Here is a 24,854-nt window from a genome sequence, read left to right as displayed (position 1 = left end):
TCACAGTGTAAGGTCTCAATCTGAAAGCCTCATCCTGCACTACTTGAGTACCATGTACGTGCTTGTGGATTAACAACCTCAGGTAGTTTATACATGGCATGCTTTATGTTGCCTCTATTCCACAATGCAGTGCATATTAGTTTTTTCAAAAATCAAAAGATGTCCATGTTTGACCAAGTTTCTAGAATAAACTATCAGTATCTGAAGTACTAAATAAATAAACTATAAAAGTACATGTGGATGTTGATTTTTTTAAACTTGGTCAAACATTGATATGCTTGACTTTTCAAAACAAAGTATGTACTGTATTTTAAAACGGAGGGAGTATTAATTAGCATATGGTTCCACGCCTAAGAAGCACAGTCTCTAACTGAACTTAATTGGCACTAAAACAATAAAACAATATGATAACTAGGTTATTCTGTGAAGATAATTTGGTTAATTATCACCGGGTCGCTTATGTACACAGCCGATCATGCCTTATTAATGCATCAATAATGTTGCATTCAAACGAAAGCTGAGATCAATCACTTGTACTATTATCTCTTGATCCTCCCATTTCCGTCTCTTCCTTTTAGAGGCCGCTATAAACATGCTTCATTCCCTTTCCTATCGTTAGTCAGTGCAAAGCATTGCTTTTATTCAAATATGTTCTTTCTATTTTGATTCTAACTACGCATCTAAATGATCAATATTGAAAAACCAGAAGCCATATACTTTGGTGCAGTGTTGCAACTTCCAAGTATTTCTCACCCCCACTACCCTTTTACTGTTATTGCAGACCATTATTGTTGGTTTTTTGTATTATTTGTATCTGACCAAGGTAAGTTATGAAATACCGGTTGGTCAAATCTTAGAGCCGTATGATTGTTGTAGATGTATACTACAATCAGAAGCCTCAGTTACACATATTATACTTTTGAATTAGTTTTGCAGATGAATATTATCATGTCCATCCAGTACTATGTTTTAACCATGCATGTCCGGGACACACGTGGCACAACCACTACTTTGGATATGTTTTTGGCAGTGCTGCTAACACATCAGTAACAAACAAATAAATGGTAAAAAAGTAGAACGACACGGCAAGGCGCGTGTATGCTTCTAGTTGCAACTAAACGTAAATGGTGAGCCAGGAAGGTTTAACGTTCACACCATGCCACATCAGGCTGATGGAGGGAGCAAGAAATCTCATGACAGTGAGAAGGAAACCAAGCAGGATTCCACGAAGAGCTAACTATTACATTTCAGCCGCCTAAAGGAGGTTTACATAGATTGAATTATTTTCGATCAAAAATCTTTTGGCAAGGAGATAGTGAGAAAAAGAAATATCGACTGGCTAAACGGAATGTGGTTTGCCGTCCAGAGACCATGGAGGGATGGGTATTCATGACCACGAGGTTAAAAATACCGCCCTCCTTGGTAAATGGCTGTTTAAGCTGCTGACGGAAAATGGTGTATGGCAAACCCTTCTAAGGTGAAAATATGTGGGCCCAAATGCAGTGCCCCAAGTACACTGAAAGCCTGGGGACTCCCACTTTTAGGGGGTCTAACGACTACAAAGAAATACTTCTTCCCTTATGGATCCTTCACTATAAAAGACGGTTCGGAAATTAGATTGTGGGAGGAAAAGTGGCTAGGCAATGCTACACTTCGAGAACATTATCCGGCTTTATACAATATTGTGCGTCACAAGGGTGACTATCGCCACGGTTATAAATCCTTTCTGCCAAATGTGACATTCAGAAGAGATTTAATTGGTCCCAGACTTGAATCGTGGAACACTTTGTTATAGAGACTTTTCATGGTACAATTGTCACAAGGAGCCGACGCATTTCATTGGAACCTACACGTGAGTGGTATATTCACGGTGGACTCTATGTATAGAGCTCTAATCCAGTCAGAAATGCCAGTTGATAACAATAAGAAGATTTGGAAGATGAAGATACCACTTAAGAATAAAATCTTTGCGTGGTATCTTCGTCGAAGAGTCATTCTTACCAAAGATAATCTTATTAAGAGGAATTTGCATGAAAGTACGCAATGTGTTGTTTTTAAACATGATGAAACAATTAAACACTTGTTTTTCCAATGCAAATTAGCTCGTTCTATATGACCAGTCATCCAAGTAGCTTTTGGCTTGTATCCTCCATGCAATATTGCTAATATATTTGGCAACTGCTTACACGGGATTGATCATAGGTTTAGAATTCTTCTTAGGGTGGGAGCGCTCGCTTTTATTTGGTCGCTTTGGCTATGTAGAAATGATAAGGTTTTTAACGATAAAAGCACTTGTCTTATGCATGTTATCTATAGATATATCAGTACAATTCGTTTATGGTCGTCTCTACAACGTGTGGAGAATCGAGACCTGCTTATGAAGGTGTGTACACGCTTGGAGAACACGAGGAAAGATACTTTTACCCGACATGGATGGCAGCATGATCTTAGGATTGCCCCCCCCCCCCTACGGTTTAGGCGTCATACAGTCTTATGATTACTTATATTTTGTCACTTTTCTTTATGAGTTTGGACTTGGTTTTGTTATGTGCATCTTAGTTATGCAGAGACCCGGTGTATTACTGAAACCTTTTAAGTAATAAAACGCCCCTTATCGAAAAATTACATTTCAGCTGGAACGCGCTCTCAGAAAGAAGCTTTGCTATTCAATCCTTTTGCCCGCCTCTCCCTACATCTCCAAGTGTCCTAAGAAGCTCTTGTCTTCGTCGACCCAATATTAGCAAGCATTCCTTTAGTAAGACTGACTGAGTATCCGAGCATAGAATCTTTCACTGATAAAGCAAAGTTTTGCCCTTCCCAGAAGAATCCGGGTAGCCTTCCATATTGCCCCCCTGAAAATAGAAATCACTGCGCAGTATTTATAAGGGCATCTCCAAAGCACACTCTCAAACCTTCACTATACATTATGTACGGTCCATTTTGCCATCCAATAGGGACATGTATATGTCCACATAGCAGTCCAGACATGGGGTCTTGTCAGAGTTTGGATATACACTTGACGAACAAAAAGCCTCCATGTGGCCCTCCTCTCTTTTCTTCTCGCTTCACATGCATGCTCCTCTGTCCTCTCTTTCTTCCCAACCGGACACCACACCAGAATATCCCACGAAAAGCATCCGCATGCATGGCCCCCTCTTCTCTCTCCTCCCAATTGGACAAATACATATTAATTTGTGAATAGCGTTGGATGGCTCTCTCCGGCATCATGTCCGCGGACCTCGTCCGGGCATAGAAATGGGCATTTAAGGTGTCCATTTGCGGGCCAGCATTGGCGATGCCCTAAGCTCCAAATAGAACAAATACAAGACATGTCAATAACAAATTTCTTATTATTTCTACACCACAAGGCAGATAAATCAGTTGTATTTTCAGGGAAAGTAAACTTGAATGTTTCAACGACAACCCCCACAAGTTTTTTCGCAACAATTCAACCAAACAATAAGTGATCAACAGATTCCACCTCATTGCAATAGAGGAAATGTTAGATCATCTACATGTTGTCTTTTGTTCAAGCTATCTCTTGTCAAGACTTCATTAAACTGCCAACCAAACAAAAAATAACTATCTATGTGGAATAGCGATTTCCCAGAAATGGCCAATTTTGCTATAAAAGGATTTAGTGGAATAAACCCCGGAAGCTTCAAGAGTCCAAACAGGCTTATTAGCTGAATCAGTAGGGTTAAAGCAATGAAGGACATTCAAAAGATCGTTTCATTTATCCAAAAAGATAGGATCCACACATCTTCTAAAGGCCAGTTTAAGAACCTGACCATCCCACACCCGAGCAATAGTATAGTTTTGATGTCGACAAAGTTCAAATACATCCAAAAATTGAGTTTTCAAAGAGATATCTTCTGCTGAGACATCATGCCAAAAGTAGATATGTTTACCATTACCCAGAACCCACTTCTAAAAGGGTCTAACACTAGTCATGGGCTCATGGCCCAAGTTACACCTTTCTAAAAAGGAGATGCATTGTTCATTCTAGAACAATTTTTTTAGGTTTTATTAGTATGCTATTTATAATCCACAAGGAATAACCAACTTTTGTCACCACCCGCAAAAGTATCTTTTAGACCAAGAGGCCACCAAGGACATATTAAATTCCCTTAAGTTTGAAATACCTAGCCCGTCAAAAGATTTTTTTTCTAGCACATAAGCCCCCAATTTGCCAAATGTTATTTATGTACATCACCCATATTTCCCGAGAGTAAGTGAGCCATGTGGGAAGTAATAGCCTTAATTACCCATTTAAGAAATTTGATTATAGACACAAGGTACATGGGAATGCTAGCAATGCAAGTATGAAGTAAAACAAACCTAGCCTCATAACTAAGAAGTTTACCCCTCCAACCACATATCCTTTTAATAATTTTATCAATAATAGATTAGAGGCCTTCTCTGTGAAGTTTAGCAAAATACTCCTATGTATTTTAAGGGGAAATGACTTCTTTTACAACAAAAATTTTGGGCCAACACCCTAGTGACCTCATCCTTCACATTGATAGTAAGCAAATCACATTTGTTAAAATTGATCCTCATACCAGATAAGTTGTGAAAACAGGAAACTAACCATTTAATATTTCTACCGTTATCCAGGTTGGGATCAAGAAAGAGCAATGTATCATCAGCATACTGTAAGCTAATAATGCAACCATGGACAGTATTAGGATGAACATAAGAAATAATGTTACCATTAGCAACTTTCACAAGCATAGGTGAAGAAACATCAACTATACTATTTATATATCATTTTTCTTGTGGTCTGAATGTAATTAATTTTTTTGTTGATTCTAGCCTCATAGATATCCCCGTGGTGTGAAGCTTGTCCTATATTTCACCCCTAAAATTTCATAACAACATGACATTGCAACTCGATCTTTATTTTTTTGAGTAAGTTCAATACGATCCTTTAAACTAAATTTTGAATATTGGTTCAGATCTCACATGGGTCGCACATTCTGCTTCCAGGGGGATCGAAAGGCTATTGTTTCTAAAGTTATGTAGTTCCAACATAAGTTGAGAAAATGATCTCTACTGCCGATTGGTTTTGGCTTTCATGAATGTGGATGCAGCAATCTTCACATCTTCATCGAGCTTAGCAACTAGCGCGGTGGTGCGGGACCGTGGACCATATGGACATTGTGTGTTGGGTTGCCGCTAGTCCTTTGATGTCATCACATACAAAAATGTGTAGAAGCACTAACTCTTCGTTACACTGTCACTTTTGGCTGGATGAAGGCTTTCACAATGTTGTCTTGCAGTGAAAATACTGTATTATCTCGTAATCGCTTCGCTCCATCTTGTCCAAGGAAAGAGGTGATCATGGAGGAGAATAACTCCTCCCGCGCTCCGCCGACAAGGCCGTGGGCTCCTCCCCTCCGATCGATGCTCTGGCAAAGGATGGGTGGGGGAACCTCGACTCTCTGCCTCGGCTGTAGTTAGGGTTAGGTTTGGTGTGTTCCATGGTGGCACTTGGCTGGCAGTGACGCTGGCGTTTGAGATGAAATGTCCCATATCTCAGCCCCATCTTGATGACACACTCGGTGGGAACCTTATTCCATCGTTCCCTCAACGCGATGGGTCTGGTGGTGTTTTATGTGTCTATGGCGGATCCCATCTCGCATAGTGTCATGTTTGTTTGGGGGAAGACAAAGGTCCAAGAACATGGTAGGAGGCTCGTGGGCGGCGGTTCTGGCATTCTCCTCGATGACATCGATGACATGCAGTGGGTCCGGGTTTCGAGGAGCACGGGGATGACTTCGGTCGATGCGCCACATCGACAATGGCCTTGCCGACCGTAGGCTTTTCTTCGGCTCACAAAGTCCTGAGAGCAACTCTAATGCGCCGACCCAAACGGACGCGCGCTTTGTCCACTTTTTGTCCATTTGGGTTGGCCGCCCGCTCGGTGTCCGCCCTATTTTGGTTTGAGTCGGCAGTGCGCCCAACGCGCTGACTGATACGTCTCCAACATATCTATAATTTATGAAGTATTCATGCCATGTTTATAACAATTTTATATGGTTTTGGTATGATTTGAATGGAACTAACCCGGACTGACGCTGTTTTCAGTAGAACTACCATGGTGTTTTTTTTGTGCAGAAATAAAAGTTCTCGGAATTGAACAAAACTTTTTGGAGATTTTTGATGGAACAAATGAAGAATATTGGAGCAAAGAACCACTTGGGGGGGGGGGGTCTGCTGCTCACTAGGCACCAGGGCGCTCCACCCCTCCTCTGGCGTGCCCTGGTGGGTAGTGGGCCCCTCGAGGCCCATCTCAGCGTTAGACCGACGCCAAAAATTCCTATAAATACAGAAACCCCCAGAAATAACCCTAGATGAGAAGTTCCGCCGCCGCAAGCCTCTGTAGCCACGAAAAACCAATCTAGACCCTGTTCCGGCACCCTGCCGGAGGGGGAAATCATCACCGAAGGCCATCTTCATCATCCCGACAACCACCATGATGAGGAGGGAGTAGTCCACCCTCGGGGCTGAGGGTTTGTACTAGTAGCTATGTGTTTGATCTCTCTCTCTCTTGTTCGTGTTCTTGATTTGGCACGATCTTGATGTATCACGAGCTTTGTTAATATAGTTGGATCATATGGTGTTTCTCACTCTCTATCTTGTTGTGATGAATTGAGTTTTCCCTTCGAGATTTCGTTATTATCAGATTGAATATTTTTGTGGATTTGAGAGCACTTGATGTATGTCTTGGCACTCAACTCGCGGATTTCCGAGGTGACATTGGGGTAATCTATGCATAGGGGTTGATGCAAGTTTTCATCCTACTTTCTTCGATAGAAATCTTGGGGCACTCTTTGAGGTTCTTTGTGTTGGATTGAGTATTATGAATCTGAAATTGTTTGATGTGTATCGTATAATTAACTCATGGATACTTGTGGTGACATTGGAGTATCTAGGTGACATTAGGGTTGGTTAATGCGTATCATATGGTGTTATTTTAGTTCGAACTCTAGGGCTATTTGTGACACCATATATAGGAATAGCTCAATAGGTCGATCGGGAAAGATAACTTTAAGGTGGTTTCGTACCCTACAAACAATTTCTTCTTATATTCTCCGCTAGATAAGAACTTTGGAGTGATTCTTTGTTGCACATTGAGGGATTGTTATATGATCCAATTATATTAGCATTGTTGAGAGATTGCACTAGCGAAAGTATGAACCCTAGGCCTTGTTTAGAATCATTGCAATACCATTTGTGCTCACTTTTGTTACTTGCTACCTTACTGTTTTTATTGTTCCTATTACAAAAATAATATCTACTATCGTTCTACACTTGTATCACCATCTCTTCATCAAACTAGTGCACATATACAATTTACCATTGTATTTGGTGTATTGGGGACACAAGAGACTCATTGTTATTTGGTTGCAGGGTTGTTTGAGAGAGACCATGTCCATCCCACGCCTCCCACGGATTGATAAACCTTAGGTCATCCACTTGAGGCAAATTTGCTACTGCCCTACAAAACTCTGCGCTTGGAGGCCAAACACGAGTCTATGAGAACAAGTTGTGTAGTAGACATCACTGACCCATATTTGCCCGCGTGCCCGGCTTGCCGTCGTTTTGCAACCATTATACACACATTTTGCATAGTTTCAGAAGCAAACAAATATAGCATAGTTCCACAAACCAAATAAATATATCATAGTTTACAAGCCGAATAAAAAATAGATTATCTCAAATACATTTTGAAAAAAGATACATCTATTGGTTGCCAGCATGAGCCCACATATGCTCAACCAAATCATCTTATAGTTAAATGTGAGTTTCCCAATCACGCATTTGATGATGAAATTGGGTGAACTGTGCAAACGTCGCCGCTCCTCCATGCTCAGGCACAACATTGTCACCCTGAAACTGAAACCCTTGATCATAGATACGTTCCAAGAGCTCATCCTCTATGATCATATTGTGCATGATCACACAAGCATTCATCACCTCCCACAACTTTTTGGTGCTCCAAGTTCTAGCAGGATACCGTACGATGCCCCACCGAGATTGGAGAACACCGAAGGCACGCTCCACATCCTTCCTAGCACTCTCTTGCTCTTGTGCAAATCTCATCTTCTTCTCTCCTATAGGGTTGGAGATTATCTTCACAATAGTATGCCACTCAGGATAGATACCGTCAGCTAGGTAGTATCGTTTGTTGTAGTTGTAGCCGTTGATGTTAACATTCACCGGCGGGCAGTTGCCTTCGGCAAGTCTTGCAAACACCGGAGAGCGTTGAAGCATGTTGATATCATTGTGCGATCCGGCCATGCCGAAGAAGAGTGCCAGATCCAGAGATCTTCTGAGGCCACGGCCTCAAGTATGACAGTGCAAGCCTTGACATGGCCCCTATATTGCCCCTACCAAGCAGAAGGGCGGTTCTTCCACTGCCTGTGCATACAGTCTATGCTACCAAGCATCCCTGGGAAGCACCTGCTGGCATTCATCGCCAACAAGCGGGCTCTATCTGCAACATTTGGCTCTCCCAAGTACTCAGGGCCAAACACTTCAATCACAGCCTTGCAGAACCTGTATATGGACTCTAGGCACGTGGACTCGCTCATATAGACGCACTCATCAATGAGATCACCGGGAACTCTGTATGCAAGCATCCGAATAGCTGCGGTGCATTTCTGATAAGAGGAGAAGCCAATCTTTTCAAGGGCATCCTCCTTGCACTCGAAATACTTATCGTATCCGACAACCCCTCCCGAATACGATAGAAAGCATGCCTAGCCATGCGGAAACGGCCTCGGAATTGGTGATGTTTGGAGAGCGGATTGGGTGTCTCAAGTAGTCCTTCCAAAGAAGAAAATGGCCGCTCTCTCGGTTGCGATTCAACGCCGGAGTGTGCCCCGGGATTGAGCCCCGGAACAACGACCGCTGCCTATTAAGGAGGTCATGGACGACCAACATGGCAGCCACCATCTCCTCATCATCGGAGTCACAGAGGAAATTGTGGAAAAAGAACTCGTCGGCGGAGTCCATTTGTACCTTGGGGGCAAACCGTCGAACATCTTGTGGGCCTCATCGAAGAAGCTGGCTGGCGAAGAAACGCGTGCCTCCCCTGGACCAGGTAGCTGGTCTGGCGGCGTCCCATGAGCGTGCGGTGTCAGACGAAGGAGCTGGCCGTGGGCACGGGTGGGGGGAGGGGGGGCTTCACGCTCGCGGCGACGTCGTGGTGGGGGGGGGAGTTGCAGTTGCCCGGTGACGAGGCGGTGGTGGCGGCGACGTGGGAGGTGTGTGGGCACGGACTGCTGGCAGGGGGCACATGAACTGGGTGACGACGGCGATGGGGTGGGCTGGGCGCGGATTTGCTGTCGACGGAGGTGGAAGAGGGAGGAGTTGGTGAGCGTCGCGCGCGTCCGCTTCATGTCCGTGCCGACGCAAATGAGGCTCAAATTTGGACCAGGAATGGGTCGGCAGGCGAACGAAAAGCGGATGCACGTTTGTTTGGGTCGGCGCGTTGGGCCGCCTTTTCTGTCCGCGACGATCCAAACGGACACGCGCGGACGAAATGAGTCTGCGCGTTGGAGTTGCTCTCATGGCCTCTAAAGACGACAAGTGGTGAGGATGACGGTTGTAGAAATCAGTTGCATTGGAGTTTTCTTGCAAATGTTCGTGGACATGCGTCGTCTCTCCTTTTCTTTCAGTGTCTTTTTATAGGCCTTTTCTTTCATGGTTGCATCCAGGATATTGTAAACTTTGAATGTTTTGCGTTTGTGTATGAGTGAGCGGACAAAATTTTTTTTTGCTAAAAGAGCGGATTTTTTTATTTTTTTTCTCGAATGGAGCGGATTTTTTTTTTCTTTGCGAACGGAGCGGACTATAATGAGCTTTGGAAAATTCTTAGACATGAATGCTCGGCCAGAACGTTGTGAATAGTAACACTGTACACGTTCCACGCTAATACGCCGGAAATTAACGGCGGGTCAAGTCTGATCTGGACACTCGGTTCGTTGCATATTAATCGTGACATGGACAGTACATGGACGTTTGTTTGTGTGTCGAAGGAGGGGCCATTATCAGCCGCTCGATCGGATCTGCCGACGTCCCAACTAGTCGCTCCAATACACCATTAATAAATTAGCCCGCGAATTGGCCAAAAGCAAACTTTTCCCTTTCTTCCCCTGCTCCTCTCTCTCCCCCGTCCAAGCCAGCCAGCCCCAGCCAGCCAGATCCACTCGACAAAACCCGATCGCTCGACCCGTCGACCGATCAAAGCCAGCCCACGCCCACGCCCAGCAACAGCAATCAATCACGGCACGATCCCCCGATCCCCACCTCCCCTCCACCTAGGGTTCCTCCCTCCGCCATGTCCTCCTCCACGGCCTCCTGGTCGCGCTACGGCGCCGTCCCGGCCCCGCCCCCGCCGCCGCGGCCCGACGCGAACGGCGACTTCGAGGCGGCGCCCTCCTCCTCCTCCTCCCCCGCCTCCCCGCCGGCGGCGACCGCGGCGGAGGCGGGGGTGGCCTTCTTCTCGCGCGCGGGGGCCAGCGCCGCGGCCGCCGCGGCCGTGGGCCGGCCGCGCGCCTGGCGGGAGGTGCTGGACCACACGGCCTTCTCCCGCCCGGAGACCTGCGGCGAGGCGCGCGCCCGGGCGCGCCGCAACCTCGCCTACTTCCGCGCCAACTACGCGCTCGCGGCGCTCGTCCTCGTCTTCCTCGGCCTCGTCTACCGCCCGCGCTCCATGCTCGCCTTCCTCGCCCTCTTCGTCGCCTGGCTCGCCCTCTACTTCGGCCGCGGCGGGGACGCGGGGCCGCTCGTCTGCCTCGGCCGCGACGTCGACGACCGCGTCGTGCTCGCCGTCCTCTCCGCCGCCACCGTGCTCGCCGTCGCGCTCACCCGCGCCGGCCTCAACCTGCTCGTCTCCCTCGTCCTCGCCTCCGCCCTCATCGGCGTGCACGCCGCCTTCCGCATGAACTTCTACCTGGACGAGAGGGACGCCTTCGACGCCGACGCCGCCGTCTCGTCATTCATGGGGAGCACCTACGGCTACAGCACGCTCCCAAAATGAGACGAGGAATTCGATTCGATCCAAGGCGTTTCTTCCTGAGTGTGGCTCCTCTTCTCATCCTCTGTTCTTGGCGGATGTAATGCTCTGGGATTGCAGTCTTCGTAGTCTGTATGCCGTGTATAGGATCTTGTTTGCTTTCCCTTTTGCGGGGAGTTTTGATTTGTTTGTAGCCAGTCCACTTGGTGTTCAAGTGAAATTCTTAAGCTGATTGTGATGATCTGAATCTGTTTTTCAAGGGAAGTTTTGTAAGATGTTGCTCCAAGGTGTAAATCATCCCTTCTACTGACTAGTTGTGGAAATAAAGCTTGTGAAATTCAGTGTATCTTCCTATGTTCTTATGTACCATTGAATTAACTAACAGAGTAACAGGGCCAACACAGAAGATTGATTCTTGGAAAAGCTGATACATGAAAGAGATCAGCTGACAGGTAAGGTGCAGAGTTGGCTTCATATTGCTAATATATTTTCTTTTCTTCACAACTTTGGAGAACAGCAGTTGATTTTGACGATGGTAATCCTCACTTATAAATTCTTATGTATGAATATACACTAACAGAGTAATAGGTCAGCACAGGAGATTCTTAAGGAAGTGGATACATGAAAGAGATCAAGTGACAAAGTGAGCTCAAGAGTTGGTATCATGTGACTAGTAAAAAGGTAGAATGCTACTGTATTTTCATTTCTTCACAACTTTGGGAAACAACAATAGGTTTTGATGGTGGTAATTCTTACTTGTAAAGAACAGAAAACTGCATTCATTTATTCAATCATATAACCCTCTTGGTATTGTTTTACAGTTGCTGTTTACTAAGATTATGCCCCCAATTCCAAGAGTATGTTCCCTCTGTTTACTAAAGATTATGCCCCCACTACTAAGAGCATGTTCCCTCCACCAACATCCTGATGATTTTAATCCTCCTTACAACAGATGCACATAAAGATTCATGTGACCAGCCTGTAATAACTTCAGAGTCAACTGTTCCCAGAATTTATATAGGGCCCAGCGATAAATTAAGTCCCACTTGGACCATGTCTTCATCAGTTAACTTAAGCGGCTTGGCATCGATGGCTTGCTTGAGCTTCCTCCCTAGCGCGTATGCAAGGGGAGGTGGTACCGCATTCCCGATCTGCCTGTGCTTGCTCCGGATGTTGCCAGCGAAACGGTAGCCATCAGGGAAGCCCTGCATTCATGTCATGTTGTGGGATCAGATCAGAGTCTTCAATCAAAAAGATAACAGAAGATCCGATTCATGGCAACGTGCATTGGATTCTGATTTGCCTGTGCCTGCCCTGGAGGTTAAGCCAGACGGCAAACAAGGCAATTGCTCTTGCACGTGCACAGAACTATGATCTGATTCTGATAAAATAGCTCAATCTACTCTAGTAGCATTGGTGGGAACAAAATCTACTGTCAGCTATGCTTCATTTCAGCCAAGTGTAGTTGCCGAGGCACAAGTGGATGCATTACTGTATATACTACCCACTATGCAGTAGCAATTTCGAGAGAGTGTTGATAGGGATATCTGCAAGAGTACTTGCTTACCTGGGATCGCGCACATTCACGAACAGTGATGATCCTGTCCTGATCAGGGTGGAAGCACATGCCGACCCTGCCCATTGGCTGGGGATCTGTCACTGATGTGGGGAAGTTGCCCTCCCAGTCCAGCCTCCCACACAGGCCTTTCCACTGATTGTTCGTCTTGGCTGTGTTGGGCAAGCACCTAGGGATCAAATCCACCGTTTTCCTCCCTCTGGATAGCTTCACCTGTAGTATTCACATGATGAAAATTAGCTGCTAGTACATGACATGGTTGCTTACCAAGAATGTAGAAAGCAGCAGAAAATGTGAATGCTACCTTCTCATCTGGCAGGTCATGCCAGTCACAGCCAGGGCGTTTTGGGATGTGCTTGCACCTTATGAGATTCAGCTCGTTCATCTTTTTGGATATGTGGTCACTCAGCGAAAGCGTATCGCCTCGAATCTTCTTCTGGAACCAGGAGATGGGCTCGCCTCCGTACTACAGCACACAAGGGAGAAAGAAAATTCAGCTTGTACTGATCAAGAGCGTTGACTGCCACAAGATATTCAGATTGTACGCACCTTTATTGTTGGGTTGCTGGCGCCATTCTCCACCGGTGGTAGATCGCCGATTGTATCCCTGACTGTTATAGAGCGGAAAGGAGCTCCTCCAGCTGTGCTCCTGGCAGCAGCATAGTATTTACCTCCTGACAGGTTTATTTTCAGCTCAGGGCTAGCGAAGACATGCATTGGTTCAGGCCAGTCAGGAAGAGTCTCCCCATGCGCGGCGGCCCAGATGAACGCCCTTTTCCTGGGCTGCGCGACGCCATAAGCACCTGCCTCTAGAATGCCGAATCGAACCTAGGAACATGCAGACAAGTTCAGAACATATGGAAGTCAAGGAAGGCCATAGCACAAACAGAGAAGAGCAAGCGTCAAGCACCTGGTACCCCATCTCCAGGAGTGATGCTAGTGTCAGTCTGAAGGTCCGGCCCTTGTTAAACGAAACAAAGTTCCTGACGTTTTCCAAAAGGAAGAACCTAGGCCGGAAATACTCTGCGAAGGACAAGAATGCCGGAATCATCTCGCACTGAACCTTGCTCCATGGGCTCTGCTTGAATCTGTTCATCCAGGAGAACCCCTGAGAAAAGATGCACAGAGAGTGTCAAGCAACAACGCAGAGGATTGACAAAACGCTGAGCATTCTCCTGGTGTATAGGTGAGGCATCTGACCTGGCATGGAGGGCCACCATTGATGAATTCTACTTCACCGGGCACAGGGAGATTCTTAACCTTCTCATCTGAAAGTTTTGCTGCTCCCGCAGAAGCCTCGGGAGTGGAGACACAGTCATCAACATCGCCACACTTATCCATTATCGCTCTGAAGATGAGAATAGTCAGAAATAAGTAATGGGTTTAGTACATCCAAAGGGGGAAGTGGGTTTTGCATACTTCAGAATCACATTGCAGTTCTCCACAAACACTGCTGCTTCAGGATGATTTTGAAGAAATGCTTGCCCAGCAGGTTCTTCATATTCGATCGCCCATTTTGTACGTGAAGCGCCTGTACAGTTGAATGATCAGAAGGTATGTGGTGGCCAAGGTGCCCTGTCTGCGAAAATGCACACGCATCTTATGAAGAACATATGCTAATGGGAAACACATTACCAGATAGCTGCAACCCTTCAGACAAACCTCCACAGCCAGCAAAAATATCAAGGGTTGCAAGACAGTTCTCTGGTGTTTCATCCTTGTGTTTATCCGAACCGGCTTGCTCATCGTCACAAATCTGCTTCCCTTTATTCTTTCTCGAAGCAGGAGCCTTCCTTGCCAGGGCGAGCTTAACATTGGTCGGTAGCTGGTTCATAGACAAGGCAAACTCAATCAACTATATGAAGAAGTTTGTCAACAAGATGACATGAACACAAAATTAAATTTGGCAATATCATTCTGACCTGCTTGAGAGCTCCAGTTCCAGGATCATATAAATGTTCACAGTAAAAGGCGTGCTCAACTACTACTGGAGGATTTGAATTTGGAAGGTCATCCTTTGCTGTAACCTCACATTTTCCCTCTATCATCCCAACAGGCACACTAACTATATCTTCACTGTAGTACACCTGGATCAAACAACAAAGAAAACTAGATTAAAGTCCAAGTGTAAAAAACATAAAGTTAGGTGGAATCACAGGCACAATATGATGGTAATGATGCACATAAGAAAAATGTGGTAAACATAAGGCAGAGTGCCAAACCTCTCTGATATCTGAAGAGTAAGCTTTATCTGATGAAATATCATTGGGCCTGTATAGCCTTCTTACACTGACTTTTGTTGATTTCAGATTAGCTTTATGAGATCCAGCAGCAGCATTGACACTCTGCAAACGACATACCACATAGGGCTTCAGGCCCACATTTCTTCTAGCCCTGTAGGTCCCACGACCCTCGACGGGAGAGAAAAACTGAGGCCTGATATACAGGAAGTCGTGAACATTGTATTTGACATTCTTGAGGACAAAGCTGGTCTCTGACAGTATTTTGAACTCATCACGGACCGCTTGTCGCTCCTCACAAGAACTGCAAGTGCCGGTTCCGGCGCCCATTTTCTCACAAGGGAGGGAGAAAAAGGCACCTTTTTCAGGACAGTACATGCTTTTGCAGATGTACTCCAATGGCAAACCCTTCTTCTTCCTCTCCTCTGCCCTGGCCCTATCCACCCTAATAGCTTCCAACTGCTCTTTTCTGCACTTGTGGCCCCAGGGAATCTGCTGGACATTGACAGTCAATGATTCTCTCATGTCACCTACTTTGGACTCTATTGCCGAGGACAGTGTCTGAACCATTTTGCATAACTCTACCATGGATCATCTGTGTGCCATCATGTGTCTCATACATGTACTCAACAAAACACATGGTGGCTTCTCCTGAATGACCTTCCAATGTGAGTGCCCCACCAACAGCAACACTGAGATCTCCAAATCTCACACTTCTGTACAGAGCTTCTCCAGATGGTGTTTTCCCAACTGTTTGACCTTTCCATTCTATTTCTTCACAAGCATCTGATGATGTATTTCTAGACTTTGTTGATGGCGAGGTCCTCGAAACATGTTCCTCGCCAACTTCAACCTCCCCCTCAACATCATCTTCTTCATCTTCTTCTTGTTCCTCCTCAAATACCTTTTGCTCATCATTCTCACCCCCCTCCTTTGAATCCTCTGGGAAATGGGTTGCATAGTAATCATCCCATATCCTGCTGACCAACTTTGTGGTTGTCGCACGCATAAGATTTTGTTTTGATATTCGGGCCATTTTTGCACTTGGGTTCAGATTCTCTCCTCTCGCCACTTGAGATTTCTTCTTCGTTGCTAGCTTCGTCTGCCCTCTTTCTTTCATCTTCTTGATAAGGCCTGTGACAAAGGCGCACCGTCGAATGGACTCATCTGTATAATTTGCGAACTGTTGAAGGACTATCTGTCCATGAACCACAACATATCTTTCAACAAGTGTTGCATCTGTTGAAATGAATGCATGATGCCCACTCTCAAATTCTGCTACTCTCTTGGTAACATCAGCGAAAGAAAGTTTTGAAGCGCGAGTTTGTTCTTTTAAAATGGCGATGATACTAACAGTCAATCTTGCTGTTTTAAGGACAGTGGCACACCATGGCGCATACTGCTTCGTTGGCTGGAGTAACTTGTAGCTGACGTAATTGAAATTCATATGTAAGTTAGAGGGAGGTTTAATATCAAGGAATCGCAAGGTTTCATGCATAAATAAAATGCAAATTTCAAAACATGATAAGATCGGAAATGCAACGCAAGCAATTGTAACATGTGTTCATATAGTATACATAATGGATTAGAGCTGCAGGAGTACTTACCAAGCTATGTCGGTTCGAATAGATATGCAGATCATCGAGCCACCAGATTCTAGAAGCCATTCCTTGATTGGACTTAGATAAACCGGAATCCCTTGATCTTCCTGGTCAGATTTACTCGAGGAAGAAGATAACTCTGCTGGCTCAGCTGCTGAACAGAAAGTACCATCATCGTCTCTCATACAACCAGACCCAAAGATAACAGTATCATTTTTAGCACCTGGTTCCATAGGGATGAGCTCCAAAGACATGAATTTGAAATCTGAATTATATAGAGCCCAATTGTTGAGTATTCTTACTGGCAGCATGCCATCTTCACTGTCAAACATGTACTCATCCTTTTCTGTATCGCATGGTGTATAGTATGCTGGCAGTGGGTAGTCATTGGCAATCTCAGCTTCACTGATCTTGATGTAGGCATTTTTAATTTTCTGTGAACTTCCACTCTTGGCTCTCGGCTTCTTCATTTTCCACTCTTCCACTTCTTGCAACAACCTTGCTAGTTTCTCTTCTTCATCCTCGTTCTCGGTCACCTGCACCTCCTTGCACCGCCCATCCTTGATCATCAAAGTTTCATGTGAGGCCAAAGCTGCCAGCTTGCCGAATCCCACGTTAGATTTACACTCATTTCTTAGTGCCACAAGAGCAGGCAGCGTCAACAACATCTCATCATCGTTGTTTGCTGCATGATCCAGTGCAGTGAGCTGGTTATGTACGAACTCACCGATGGATATCACAAAGTCCTTTCTCACTCTTCCATTGAAGCAACTGCTCAAATTAATGGAACGGACAACACCGGCAAGCAGCTCTTCTAGGCTCAGCAAAGGGTTTCTGCCAACCGATCTAGCTAGCTCCCTATAAACTTCAACACAAACATGAGCTTTCTGGCTGAAAAGGTCAAAATGAGACCTGTAGCTTCTTGTGGCCTTCACACATATATAGTCAGCTAGTTCTGTTGAGAGCGAAATTACCACGGCGCCTTCCTTATAGCCGGAAATTGCCCATCCCTTGATACGCCCAAATTTGACACATCGTATTCCCTTTTTCCTGTCCTTTTCGATATGAGCATCAAATGGCATGATAAGAGCTGTCATGGAGACACCATCACTCTGAGACATTTCAAATGGTTGCAGATTATCATCTTTACCATGCAGGATGAAATCGATGAGTTTTCTGCAGCATTTCCCATCTTCAGGTCCTGTTCTTGTCAACCTAACTGCCTCTGCTTCCTCCTCAGTTCTGATTTCCTTGGTTGTGACAAGTGAATCTTCTTCAAATAAGTCAAATGACTTCTCATTGAAATTTGAACGGGCAACTTCTCTCTTTGTTCTTTTGCAGCCAATGGCATTGTGACCAATGTTGGTGGTAACATTGCTCTCCTCAATTATATCCTCATTGTCGCTTTTAGGCTTTGCTTGGCGCCTCTTTGTTCCTGAAAGCGAAAAAAATGTTGGACACATTTTTGTTAGAAATGTTAGACACATTTTTCAACAAAAATGTTGGACACACTGAAAGAACTGAATGCAGTGCAAGTATGTATGCATCAGATGAATCCCATGCATAAAAATATTAAAATGGCGGTTTAACTACTCATTCTTTGATCGACCCAGTATGATTATGCTCGCTTACTACACACAGTGGCCTTGTAAAATATATTGTTGAATGATTAGTTAAATGCATGAGATGGCAAATGTACCAATAAATGACAATGATGTCCCAATCCATAGTTTTCATATACTACACCGCACATCAAACTTATAAAATAATAATATTATGACCGTGTAATTTGCTAATATGGAGAAGTGAAATGTTGCGGAAACTATAGCATTTCCAGGAATAAGTTTATGTAAAGTTTGGGAACCAAAATAGCAAGGTAAGCACATATACCTGCAGTACCCGCAGAATATGGAGAGTTCGACATAATTCCCCTGTAAAGTTTAGAATCAAGTAGATGTGTCAATTAGAAGTTTAGATAAATATAGCAATCAAATTACAAAATCAAGAGTATGGCGGTTACACCTCAAATCAACAATTCGTTAACATATTTTCAAACAAGGACATATATGGCAGAGCTAGACAGGGTGAACGCAAAAATGATGGGGTGGGGAGGGGGGCAATAAACTTACCTGGCCAGTTGAATCTACAGATCTCCACCAATGCCAGATCACGATTCACCACCACAGAAACCAAGACTCCTGCACAACATAAATAGATTAGACTATTAGAGAAACATCCTAATTAGAAGTTCAGATGTGAAAACACAGATCTATTCAAACTTAACCAGATGCCACCGTAAATCAAATAGAAGCACGTCCACCCAAATTCAAACTACGCAAATACAGCTAGCGATGTCACCATAAATCGAGCGTAGAAGCTTCACCCAGACTCAAACCAAATAGGTGACGAGACGTCATCATGTGTAAATCGAAAATAGAATCACAATAAGCCGGATTCAAACCTGAAGGGGTGATGAAATGCCAAGTACACAAAGCGATCAGAAGAAATAGAGCAACCAAGAGCAGATGGACAAAAATGGGGAGAGGCGCCGATGCAACCTATGGGCAATTGAGCACACAACTCCACATAACAGAGCCAGATCTACCGATCTGCAAGAAGTACCCATCAACCATCGGCTACGAGTTCAAAAATGGAGTGAGAGCGTTAATTACCTCGGCGGTGCAATCTACATATCCACCAAGGGCAGACCACATATCCACCACCAAGGTCGAAACTCTTGCGCAACAAAACCATGAAATAGACCTTCAGAGAAGCATCCTAATCAAAAGTCTAGATGCGGAAACATGGATCTATGCAAATACAACAAGATGTAACCATGAATTGGACATATAAGCAAGTTCATCTGGTTTCAAAATACACAAACACAAACAGCGATGCCACCATTTATAAATCAAGCCGCAGAAGCACGGTCACCCGGATTCAAACCAAACAAAATACACAAACACAAACAGCGATGCCACCATTTATAGATGCAAGTACAGAGAGTGATCGGAACCTATGAGTAGGCGGCCAGCAAAGCAAGACCAAGCCAAAAGAAAAAAAAACACGATATAAACACGATCCTAGCACTGGCCGGTCAGTTGGCGATCATGATCCATCCAAGGCTACGACAAAAGTATGGCACATGCACGTAAAGGAGGTAGAGAACCACATGTAAAACCGGGCTTTGAAGAACCTCAGCAGGACGTGGACGAATCCCATCTACGCCCACCATGGAGGCGAGAACGTACGCGAGATCCTCGACCAAAACTCATGGATAGAGAGATCGGAGAAAACCAGACACAAGACGTGATTCCAGCCTCCCCTGCCTGGTCTCGGCTATCTATATCATTCATCTAAAGCAAAGATCCGGACGGAAAAAGCACGGCGTTGGGAGCACGTGAGCAAGGTAGAAAACACCGGTGGCCGGTAGAGGACGCGGACGAAGCATCTGGTCGAGCCTCACACAGATCATCGGCAAAACGATCCACTGACCGGCTGGCTACACGCACACCATGCAGGCAGGCAAGACCGCAAGATCCAGGATCAAAAGTTGAGAACCCAACGGAAAGATTTGAGAAATCGCGTGGCGTCGAAGTTTCATGGACAGATAGTTTCATGGACAGATAGTCCTTCAACAGTTCGCAAATTATGGTTTGCCGATCGCGTTGGCCGCTGGGCGAGGCCGCTGGGCGGGAGCGAGGGCGATTTCCTCCGGGTAAGCTTGGGATCGACCTCGCGGAGAAGTAACTCCTTTCCCTTTTTGTTGTCACGCTGCGGGTTTCTTTCCTTCTATTGTTGGCGACCCCCTCCCCCGTCTCCGTTCAAATGTGCCAGCTGCCCGTCGCTCGATCGAATACGAAAATGTGCCAGTGCTGCGCATTTATGAGGAAAAAACATATGGTATATTTGGGAAATGATTATGGCAATACGAAAACGATTGCTTTTCGTTCATGTGAACATCTGGACCCTCTCTTCTTCCTTGCGTCGGCTGGCTCCACAACTACCACAACCGCCAACCTCAGAGCCGCCACTTCCTTGCATGAAATGGCCCTTCGGCGTTGCTGAGCGAGGCAACCCCCCCCCCCCCCCCCCCCCCCCTTCCCGTAGTGGCCGGATCAGATGTTTATCATTTTGTTAAAGAGAATATCCATGGAGCCAATTTTTTTTGCCACATCCACATGGCACTCATAGCTTGAAAGCCGTGTCTGTTAACTTGAACTAAAAAATCACAAGTCATGTAGACTGAAAACTAAGGTTTGGATTTGGAACTCCATAGAGTTTCTAGACGACGATGTTAGTTAGAAGAAAACCATGGCACTGATAGCGCAATGCGTTGCAACATATCAATACAAGGGGCAACCACACAACATGTGGCATAGCCACTTCTATGGTATTTTACTCTTCCATGTCTTATTGTTTTGCTCCTAATGTCAATTTCACGTGGTGGAAACATTTTCCATGCGATGACATTGTTATCAATGATGAATACACGCCAGACCATAAGCAAGAATCACACATATATACTTTTTTTAAACATCTTAGGTGTGTGTGTGTGTGTGTGTGTGTGTGGGTGGGGGGGGGGGGGGGGGGGCAGAAACTTCCCACCTGAACATTTATTACCAACAAATGTAATTTGGCAAGATAAGTTGCAGAATGCAGGGGTGGAGCAATGGCCGGTGTTATCAGCCCCACCTCCTCACATACACACATCAAGCTGAGCCAGAGCACATGACATAAGAAGAAAAGAAGATCAAAATGAGAGGGAAGGTTGGCAACAGGAGCCACCAGAACTACTCGACACCAACCACCTCAAGAAAACGACACCTAGAGCCTGAACAGGTAAGCAGTCAACGCCGTCAAAAGACCTACTCAACCGAGACCACATTGCAGACATCTGTATGCTGCCAACGTCATTGAACCGCATCACAAAGCCAAGAAGAAGCAACTAGCGAACTCACGAAGTAGACGAGTAGATACACCACCCCGAGGACTCGGAGCCACGACCCAATAAGGATCACTAACGACTAGATTCTGTTATGCACTATGGGGCAATTGTGGAAAAGTCTCAGAGCAAGTAATATATTGTGTTACACAATAATAGCAAAAAATAGAAAAAAACATAGCAGCGGCGGGCATAATCTAGGGCCCACCACTGGTACCGCTTGCGTTCTAATTGGCCAATCCAATATCCCACAGATTGATGAGGTGGCTATCATCCAACCATCCACACCCAACATGCACGCACAGATCGTCACCGTCAATCCCTTCTCCTATCTCCCCGTTATCCTTTCCCTTCTCCTCTCTCTCTCTCTCTCTCTCTCTCTCTCTCTCTCTCTCTCTCTCTCTCTCTCTCTCTCTCTCTCTCTCTTTGTTGAACAAGCATGGTGGATCCAGCGGGCACGACGGGGGATCCGGCGGGGTGGTGGATCTAGCGGGCGCAACGCTCGCAATGACGGATCTAGTCGGCTCGTGGCGGTGAAACCAACAGACGTGTGTGCGGCGGTGGATCCAGCGTGCGTGGGGTGGACCACCGCTACTGCGCCACCGGCTGGCACATTTGTTTTTTATTTTATAGAATTATACCAGTGAAGGGTAAATATTGACGCCCGCCATTGATAGTGTGTGCCATCAGTGGTCATTACTAGTGGCGGGCACTAGGTAATATCTGCCACTGCTAGGTCTTTACCACTGGAATGCCATGTTAGTGGTGGGGGTGGCCCTGAGAGCCTTGCCCGGCACTACTGGGCTTTTGGTGCACGCCACTAGTAGCCATTCCTGCAGAAGTGTGGCTCGGGAATAGACGAACTCTATGCTATAGTGGTCTCTGAAGATAATTGAGTAGATGGCGGTGACCAGCTCGACGCGGTGGAGCTCCTAGTGGCAGCGGTTACCCTTGGGGACGACGCAGTTGATGGCTGGGGCTCGTCGAAGTTGGGCGTGGTGGCTGGTTTCCTTGGGTGCGAATGCATCGCTGGATTTTGTGCTCTCCTGGTTGTGCAAAATGGTTAAACCGGCGCGGTGGTGCACGACTATGTCCAGGTTTGAATTAGGAAGGTCATCCTTTGTTGTAACTGAGGGAGTCCTGGATTACGGGGTCCTCGGGCGTCCGGGCTATGCAACATGGGCCGGACTAATGGGCCGCGAAGATACAAGATAGAAGACTTCCCCCCGTGTCCGGATGGGACTCTCCTTTGCATGGAAGGCAAGCTTGGCATGCGGATATGAATATTCCTTTCTCTGTAAACCGACTCTGTACAACCCTAGCCCCCTCTGGTGCCTATATAAACCGAAGGGTTTAGTACGCAGAGGCGATCATAATCATACATGCTAGACAATTAGGGTTTAGCCATTACGATCTCGTGATAGATCAACTCTTGTAACCCCTATACTCATCAAAGTCAATCAAGCAGGACGTAGGGTATTACCTCCGTTAAGAGGGCCCGAACCTGGGTAAACACCATGTCCCCTGTCTCCTGTTACCTTTGATCCTTAGACACACAGTTCGGGACCCCCTACCCGAGATCTGCCGGTTTTGACACCGACATTGGTGCTTTCATTGACAGTTCCTCTGTGGCGTCAACTGAAGGACCGATGGCTCGCCTTGTCATCAATGACAGTATCACTTCCGAAGGAGCCCTAGTTCCAGGGCAAACCCTCCGGCTCGGCGACTTCACTGTGGGTGCCCGTCCGGCCATTAAGCCAAAGGCAACCCCCAAGTCGCCGAAAATCCCCTTCATATCAGCCCCGAATATTCCGACAAGATGGATCCGGCAGATCTATCATCTTCGAACGAGCTGCTAGATCGCATCGCCGCCCTAGGAGTCTCAACTGACTATGGTCGGATCGGGATTAAACCCGATCAGAGAGAAATTAAATGTCCGCCGATCACCCATCAGGTAGCGGTTGTGGAAGAACAGGCTGACAAAAACTCCTCTCCTACGTTGAGAACCAACTATGTTTGGATTTCCGAACCCGAAGAACCGGATACCTGCCCTCGAGAGGACACTCCCTGTCCTCTGAACACAAGATCGGACGTTAAGTCTGAGAATTCCCTGAACACTCCGGAGCCTGGGCCGGTAACCTCGGAAATTCTTCAAACTCCGGATTCCACGGCGGGTCAGGGTGCGAATTCGAGCCCGCCCACCCACCACAAGCAATATTCTCCAAGCAACTCCAGCCCTCTGGACATATGCGACCTAATGTATGTGCGGCAGCAGCCTTGGGAGACAGTCCATCACTTTTGGGCTAGATTCCTCCATGTTAAAAACAAGGTAAAAGATTGCTACGACGATGACGCAATTTCAGTATTTTGCAACAACTGTACGGATGAGGGAATCCTTAATGCCCTCGATCGCCGTCATGTCTTGCACTTCGTAGATTTGGCACACATAGTACAGAAGTATTGCGCAATGCAAAGCGCCTGGAAAACTCAGACAGCCCGCTGGGAACTGCAGGCCTTTAAGCCATCTCCCGGACGGGCAAAAAGGGCGCACCCTTGCAGGGCACCTAATCATCATCCCGTGGACAAGAAATTCAAGCCCTTTACGGGACACAAAACTGTCTTCGAAGAATGGCTCGACATGCCCTGTCAAATACACATGACGCCGAATACCGAACCAACGCACGGCCTACGGGCATGTTGGATACTCCGGCAGGTGGCCAAGAGCGGCGAGGGTATCCTCACCAATACTACACTAGAAAAGTACTTTTTAGAACACGATCCCGAAGTACTCGCAGTCTTCGAGACCTTCTCATCAAATAATCGGTGCAAACGGGCGCTTCGCGACCTTGCCGAGGTCTTCCATGTAGCAGCTATAAACCCTTGGAACTATACGGCAATTACTTTCAATGCCGATAACAAACCAAGATCCCGCTCAGTCCGAGCACCAGCCGCTCTGGTCCTCAACCCAATTGTGGATGGTTTTCGGCTTACTAAAGTGCTAATGGACGACGACAGCGGACTGAACCTCATCTACGAGGACACGCTTAATAAATGCAAATGGACAGGAGTCGCATTGAGTAGCGCAACCCATCTGTAAGGGCATATTTATCCCTAAGGTGTTTTGGTGATTGATGACAATGCTTTTGCGGACTAATCGTGTGCCTTGAGTTTCTCAGACGTCTCATCGCTAGGCACAAGACAGTTTGGTGCCCCTCGAAGACTATTGAAGACGACGTTTTTTTACGTTTCTTTTCGATGGATTTGAGTCATAGGAAAGCCGTACTATTAAGAGGGGGTCCGCTTCGGAAAGGTTCGGGTGGAATCATCACGTACACGTTTTCTTCCTCTGCGCCACCTTTCCCCGTGCACTTTGGAGCATCCTCCGTTTTCCTCATTTCTATGCAAAAAGAAGGATTCCTAAGTGTTGCTGTTCTGGGGCATGCGGTAGTACTGCTCTACG

The 24,854-nt window shown here is 46.1% G+C and overlaps 1 protein-coding gene and 1 pseudogene across 1 annotated transcript; one reads left to right on the top strand and one right to left on the bottom strand.

The window, feature by feature from the left end:
• Positions 1-10,156: 10,156 nt before the first annotated feature.
• On the top strand, positions 10,157-11,378 carry LOC109741616 (PRA1 family protein E). The gene has a single exon (XM_020300694.3). It carries the CDS (start codon positions 10,355-10,357, stop codon positions 11,054-11,056), a length of 702 nt encoding a protein of 233 aa, XP_020156283.1. The 5' UTR covers positions 10,157-10,354; the 3' UTR covers positions 11,057-11,378.
• Positions 11,379-11,793: 415 nt separating this feature from the next.
• LOC109749883 (DNA (cytosine-5)-methyltransferase 1A-like) lies at positions 11,794-19,903 on the bottom strand (annotated as a pseudogene).
• Positions 19,904-24,854: the final 4,951 nt, after the last annotated feature.

The sequence above is a fragment of the Aegilops tauschii genome, chromosome 5 (assembly GCF_002575655.3).
Source record: "Aegilops tauschii subsp. strangulata cultivar AL8/78 chromosome 5, Aet v6.0, whole genome shotgun sequence".
Taxonomy (NCBI): domain Eukaryota; kingdom Viridiplantae; phylum Streptophyta; class Magnoliopsida; order Poales; family Poaceae; genus Aegilops; species Aegilops tauschii.
Note: the sequence above shows the minus strand (reverse complement) of the source record. Positions and strands in the feature narration are given on the sequence as shown.

Bases quoted from the DNA above. Each gene is read 5' to 3' on its own strand.
- LOC109741616 (XM_020300694.3), top strand. From the start codon at position 10,355: ATGTCCTCCTCCACGGCCTCCTGGTCGCGCTACGGCGCCGTCCCGGCC.